The sequence below is a fragment of the Macrotis lagotis genome, chromosome 3 (genome assembly GCF_037893015.1).
Source record: "Macrotis lagotis isolate mMagLag1 chromosome 3, bilby.v1.9.chrom.fasta, whole genome shotgun sequence".
Classification (NCBI taxonomy): domain Eukaryota; kingdom Metazoa; phylum Chordata; class Mammalia; order Peramelemorphia; family Peramelidae; genus Macrotis; species Macrotis lagotis.
Window position 1 is genome coordinate 245,288,693 of NC_133660.1, and position 7,262 is coordinate 245,295,954.

Sequence of the window (7,262 nt, forward strand, 5' to 3'; positions counted from 1 at the left end):
TATGAATGCTACATCTCTGTCAAAGGCTGGTTGGGATAGGTCATTGCTTTATTTTTATTGTTTTTTTCTTTGCAACACATTGGGGTTAAGTGACTTGCCCAAAGTCACACAGCTAAATAATAATTATTAAGTGTCTGACCCCCTAACTTGAACTCAGGTTGTCCTCTCTCCAGGGCCGGTGCTCTATCCACTATGCCACCAAGCTACCTCTGCTTTATTTTTTTTAAACAATGAGGAATAGATCAGAATTATAAAAAGAAATCAAAGCTGCAATTAGTGAAAAAATATAACTATTCTTTTGCTAGTTGTAAATATAATATTGGATTTGTTCCAGATTCCCCTCCCCAAGATGTTATGTTAAAAGTACATGTATTTAGAAAATGCCCATTTTTGTGTGAGAGAGAGACTATTTGTTACTGCCCTTCCCAGCCATTTCTCTGTGAGGTCTCCTACTTCCTCCATTGGAATGTAAACTCTTTGAGGGCCAGAACTTTGTATCCACAATTACTGGGACAGTGTCTGACACACAGGAAACAGTAAATACTCTTTACATTTTTGACTTTTTTATGACTTCACTACATTATCTAATTCTGAAGATTAAAAGTATTACTGATTGAAACTAACATTGAAAAAATTTAGTAATTTAACTAGGTTTACAAATTTGAGGAAATTTGTTTGACATAATTCTACTATTACATCATATTTTTTATAATTGTTTTTTAAGCTTTTGGGGAGGGGGTCCTGTTGTGTCAGCACAGATTGTTAAGCCTGAGGATATTGCTGAGAAAATATAAAATGCCCTTTGGTTTGGTCTCATATTCTTGCTTTTAACCAAGAAATATTCATCTTGTTATTTTTTGCTTCATTATTAAAAAATACTTTTTTGCTATATCATGAAAAAAATTCTGAAATGAATATGCAATATAATTTGTTCAGAATGTCTTGAATTTTATTAGATTGCTTTCCACTGCTAATGTAATTAGAGATGGGTATTCTAAAATCTATAAGATTATTAAAGCAAATTCAGTTCATCTTTCTAGCTATGAATTATATCAACATCCTATGGCTATTTAATGTGCTTGTGTTAAGGGGATATGTTTTTCTTTATAGTTCTAAATCCTTTTCTTTATCTCATCCTCTGTTGCTTTACTGAATACTAGAAGTTATAAACATCCTGTGCATTTATTTCTCTAATATAAATCTAAATTGCACATCTACCATTTAGTACCAGTATCCGATTTTTTCCATGAAGCTAAAACTGAGGAACCTGACCCTGTATGATCACTATACATTGCTTCGCCTTCGAAATGCTAGTGTTTGACATCTGTAGTGAATGTTTACTTTTTTGAGTGACTTAATACATTAATTCACTAATCATATCAAATTTAAAGTATATTATGAATTGTACATTAATAATTTACTGTAAAGTTTCTTTAATACTCAAACTTCCTTGTTTTGTTCTATTTTTTAGGTGAGATCTTAAAAGGAAAGATAACAGTTCAAAAGAACAGGAAGGACCCACGCTCTCTCATCGTTACCCTTACATTGAATAACTTAACTCAGATTTATAGCCTTCAGTGAAAGTTATTCTGTGTATACACAATGAAGTGAAGACACATTGTTGTAAGGAAACATAAGGAGCAAGAGAGTTGTTCATGTGGTTGATGGGTCTTTCACTAATGAGTCTCTTGAATAAGAGAAAGGAGTAATGTGTTTCACACATACACCAACTGAATTGTCTCTAAAATGGGAGCTATATAATCTTGTACTCGTAAATCTGATAAAAAAAAAAAGCTATCAAATTATAGCCAGTATATTTCCTGTGCAGTGAAAATAATGAAACCAAAATTGACTTAAATTTGAAATAAATGTAGCTGAGAAAAACGCATCGGTTTTCATCATAGAAATTACAGTTGAAAACAGTTTAGGAGAAATATTATAATTACCCAACTTAGCTGATTTGTTATGGATGGCCCTTAGTGTCATCAACTTATGTCTTCATATTGTGAGTGATCTACTTGACTATCCTTTCAATATTACCTGTTTTCAGAAACCTAGAAGTTCATATGTTATCATTTGCTAATCTAATGACTTTTTCAAATTAACTTATGTAACAGTTGTAAAGTTTGGATAAGGATACAAGAGTTAATAGTGATATTATATAATATTTCACTATCTTAAAACTGCTATTTGCAATTACTGCCTTGGGTTGAAAGAAAAACTTGTCAAGCAATCAATAAAAATATATATAAATATATATAAAATGCTACAATCAATACTTTAAACCAGGCTCTACAAAGTAACCCCTTTAACAAAACAGATTTTAAAGTCTTGTTCCATGCCTTACAGATCAAAAAATGGGCTTTTCCCAGAACCAAATATTCAGGAAGTATTATTATAAAATGATTCTACCAAAGAAAATCCCTTTCTTTTAGATGAAACTTGAGAACCCACAGCTCCAATTATCCACAATACTCATGTACTGTGTCCTGTCTCTGTGGTATAAATGGAAATCAGTATGTTTGTGAGATAAAGAAAAATTGCATTCTCTCATTAGTCTTAGATAGAAAGAAATTCATCATCATAGTTTTTAATACCAGGACAATTGAAAATCAAAATCTTCATAACTACTACAAAATATTACAAATTTTAGTGTCAAAAGAGGAGGTATAGCCCTCAAATGATAAGATTAAGAAAATAATCACCATATTGCTTCAATTTATTGGTGCTAAACTTACCTAGTTTCCTCAAATCAAATCCCAAATCATCCATTTTCCAGGACATGGCAATAAATTTTAGTGTAAGAATTGAACACAATGAGTCCTAAAATTATGATGATGGTGATGATTACTTATGTGAAATAGTTAAGAATTTCTTTTCATTTACCTCAGTGGGCTGAACAGCAGGTTCTCACAAGAAAATATCTTGAATGCCAGTGAACTCAGCAAGAACCATCAGCATTCTTTTCTAGGAGGTAAGGGCCAAATTAGTCCAAAACTATGATATCTATTCCTTCCAAAGAAGAATACTGGATTATTGAATTAATAGCTAAGAAATATTGCACTGTTCCTAAAGAGTGTTTTCTACCTTGTAAAAAGATCCACTCAAAGAAATAGAAATTTGTTATAACCTCTAAACACAATCTCAAAATGTAGCAAAATTTCAGGATGAACAATATTAGAAAGCCATGTATGATAATAAATGCAATTATTTAAAGATAGATTTCCCTGTCTAAAACTCGGCTGTTTTCATGGTTTGTTGACATGATAGATCAATCAGATTTCCTTCTATTGGACTTATTTAGATGAAAGTCATAATTATTAGACAATAGTTTTTTTCATGCTTTTCACCAATGACCATTCCAGGAAAGAAATTCATGTATCTTTCCCTAAACTGTAGCTAGGACAGGGTTACATGCACTGAAAGCTCTTGTCAGGTGGGTAAGTGACTTGCAAACTAGATGGGCACTAATATCGAGGACTATACTTTCCTCTCTGCCAGTCCTACAAGCTTCCATTTCAGGATAAACGCTCCCCATTGCAGCAATACAACTGTCCAGGATTGCTTGCATGGTCCCTATCCCACCAACCCTGAGGGTCTTAGTACTGTCATACCCCTGCCTCAGAACTGGCAACCTCCCACCCACATTGCTTATGATCTGTCCATTTTTTCTCATTTTTTTTCCATCTTTATTTAGAACTTGTGAAACCTGGTTTTGTCCACCATACCTTGGGGTGTTGGCATTCTCTAGAATATTTCCCTTTAATTGAATTTGATCTGGATGACTAGTTATGAGCTCTGTCCTTTAAATCGATAGTATCTGGAGCCACTAACCTAGACATAATCCCTGCAGGTTAATACATCCTCATATTAAAAAATCAAACATGAACTACAATTTAATTGGATTCTGGTTACACTCAAGAGTGATGTGGGCTATGGGTTTGACACTTCTCCTCGAAAGCTATTCAGCCCCATATTTGTCTTGAATACCAGATTTTAAAACAAAATATATTTCCTTAAAATTCTCTGTGATAAATAGACATAAATATACTTTTGATAAATGTAGTGTCCTTTTCATTCTATGATAAATAGGGATCTATGGTTTTAAATGCCAAAGGCTTTTTTTTTTTGAGCTTTTTTTGTCTAGTTTCTACAAGGAAAAATCATAGCTTTATTTTTTGCAAGGTAGTGGGTTAAGTAACTTGCCCAGGGTCATACAGCTAGGCAATTATTAAATGGCCAGGTTTGGATTTGAACTCAGGTCCTCTCGACTCCAGGACCAGTGTTTTATCCACTTTACCACCTAGCTCTTGGGAAATTCAATTTGCCAGCCTGGGTCTCTGCCTCAATTGATTTTTGCATGGTTAGAAGTGACCCATTGCTTCTGGCATATCATCACTGGAATTCCAGCCCTGATCCTGTAGGACAAGAGTCCATGATAAAATATCTGCAAATTCTGTCTGGAGAAGGACACTAATTTTGACAGCTAGGCCTGTTCTCACCACCCAAAAGTCAATTGAGGCAGAGACCTAGACTGGCGAACAGAATTCCCCAAGGTGAGAGGATGCTGAGATGCTTTAAGATTTAATCCACTAGGAAATCATAATAGTGACGATAAGGGCAGTCAGAAGTGAGCCATAAAAAAATGAACATAACAAAAAGGTAATTTATCAATTTTATTTGAAAAAAACAGTTTTTAGTTTTCTGCTTCCATTTCTAATCTTGTTGTTCAGTTATTTTTCAATCATGTCTAACTCTTTGGGAAACCATTTGGAGTTTTCTTGGCAAAGATACATTTTAGTGGTTTGCCATTTCCTTCTACATGTAGTTGAGGAACTGAGGCATATAGGACAAAGCGACCTGCCCAAGGTCACACATCTAGTAGGTATCTCAGGCCAGATTTGAACTCATGAAGATGAATCTTTCTGATCTCTATCCACTATACCTCCTACCAGCCCCAAACCAATTAGATAATCTGATGTTTAAAAAAAGGTCAATTCATTTAAATAGCAAAGGAGTAAGGGGAAATCAGCAAAACCAAAAGAAATATAAAGAATGATCAAATTCTGTTATGTACAGTTCTTTGCTATACCTATCCTATAAGAACACAACCCCAGAAAAGTAAATAAATTTAGCTTTAAAGGGGAAAAAAATTCCTAAACTAGATGGATTCGCAGGAGAATACAAAGATCGATATCTGTGCTTCACAAATTATTCTCAAAAATTGAGGAAGAACCCCCTACCAGAATCCTTTTTTGAGACAAATATAGTCTTAATACCTAAACCTGGGAAAGATTAAATTTGGAAAGAAAATTGAAAATTGTAGGACAATTTCATTAATGGACATTGACTCAAAAATTATAAAGAAAATCCTGTCAAACTACATTTTGATCAAACATGATTTATTACAGGAATGAAAAGATGGTTCAACATTAGGAAAGCAATCCACAATCAAAAGAAGAGCATCCAAAAGCATATGATCATCTTAATAGATGCAGAAAAAGCATTTGACAATGTAATCATTTAACTTTTTTCTAAAACTCTAAAAATAAAATCAAGTATCATTTAACTAGAACCTTTTCCAATAAATAGAAGAATAAAGCAAGGATGCCCACTCTTCTCACTATCCCTTGATAGAGTTGTAGAAATAACAGCAATAACAATAAGACAAAAAAGGAATTAAGTACAAAAGAGATAAAACTATTTGCTGATGATAAACCCCAAGAAATCAGCAAAGATACAAATTGAGATGTCAGCAGAAGTGTAGACTAAAATCTTCAGAACAGCATTTAGGGGTAGTTTGATGACACAGTGGATAGAACACTGACTGGAGTCAGAAGGGCCTGAGTTCAAATGTAGCTCAAACAATTAGTTGTGTGACCCTGGGCAAGTCACTTAACCCTAATTGCCCCTTTCCCACTAATAGTTTTTCTATATGATAATAAAACACAAGAATCGGTATTAGAAGGGGAAATTCCATTCCAAATAACTTTTAAAAGATCTAGGAACCAACTTCCCCAAACAAAAGACTTTTATTGATTCAAAGGTACATTTAGAAAAGTGAACAACTGAAGGAATATTCAATGCTCGTGGTCAGTCTTTGACTATAAGATTAAAAATGACCTACCAAAATTTACATTTTTTATGTTATACCAATAAATTATAAAGGAGAGCATAATAAAATAGAAACAAAATTCATAGGGGAAAAACAAAAAAAATTATCAGAAAAAATGATGAAAATAAGTAGAGATGAAGAGGAAATAGTACTTCCAGTCCCTAAATCACATAGCAGCAGTCATCAAAAACATCTGTATTGGTTATAGATCAGTGGAACAGACTAGGGAAGGGGATAGTGAGAAACAACCTAACTCAAGAACCCAGTGTTTGATAAAGTTAAATAAAACATAAATTGCATAAGGAAAAACTCATTTAATAATTTAAAACAAACTGCTGGAACATAAAAAAACTATGTATATGTAACCTTACTATTAAAGATTACACTATAAAAATTAGATCGTGTACCTATCAAAGTTATGGGTAAGGAATGTATTTTTTGAATATTTTTTCTTAATTATATATAAAAACAATTTTTAACAATCATTTAAAAAATTTTTGAGTTCCAAATTCTCTCCTCTTTCCCCTCCCTGAGTTGACAATTTTATATAGATTATCTACAATCATGAAAAATGTATTTCCATATCAGTCATCCTGTAAAATAAAAAGAAAAAATAAAGTGACAAATAGAATACTTTGATCTGCATTCAGACTCCATTTCTTTCTCTGTAAGTGGACAGTATTTTTCTTTTTTTTCTTAGGTATTTGATTTTATTTTTCCAATTACATATTGTGAAAGTTTTTCAACATTCATCAGCATGCATATTTATGTTAGACAATTTTCTTCCACCCTCCATTCCCACTCCATCCCTCTCAGTGGTGAATAGTCTAGTATACATAAATGTATATACATTTGTTTTTAACATGTTTATATATTAATCACTCTGTGTATGAGGAATTAGGACTAAGGAAAAAAAACTCTGATAAGATGGGAAATTTTTTTAAAAAGCTAACATGGCATTCATTTACATTCTATGTTTTATTTTTTTCCCTCTGGATGTGAATGGCATTCATAACAGATCTTCCTGGGTCGACCTAGGTCTCTGAACTGTTGAGAGGAACTGCATCCATCACAGCTGATGAACTCTTTGGGATTATCTTGCTCCATTCTATTATTGAGAATGGCTGAGTCATTATTTATCATACAT

At 32.9% G+C, this 7,262-nt stretch overlaps 1 protein-coding gene across 1 annotated transcript in view; it reads left to right on the forward strand.

Moving 5' to 3' along the window:
* PRMT3 (protein arginine methyltransferase 3) overlaps nucleotides 1–7,048 on the forward strand; it is a 144,669-nt gene extending 137,621 nt beyond the window's left edge. Inside the window, exon 16 of the mRNA XM_074230373.1 lies at nucleotides 1,472–7,048. Within this exon, the coding sequence (XP_074086474.1) occupies nucleotides 1,472–1,581 (110 nt within the window). The 3' untranslated portion in view covers nucleotides 1,582–7,048. The remainder of the gene's footprint in view (nucleotides 1–1,471) is intronic.
* Nucleotides 7,049–7,262: the final 214 nt, after the last annotated feature.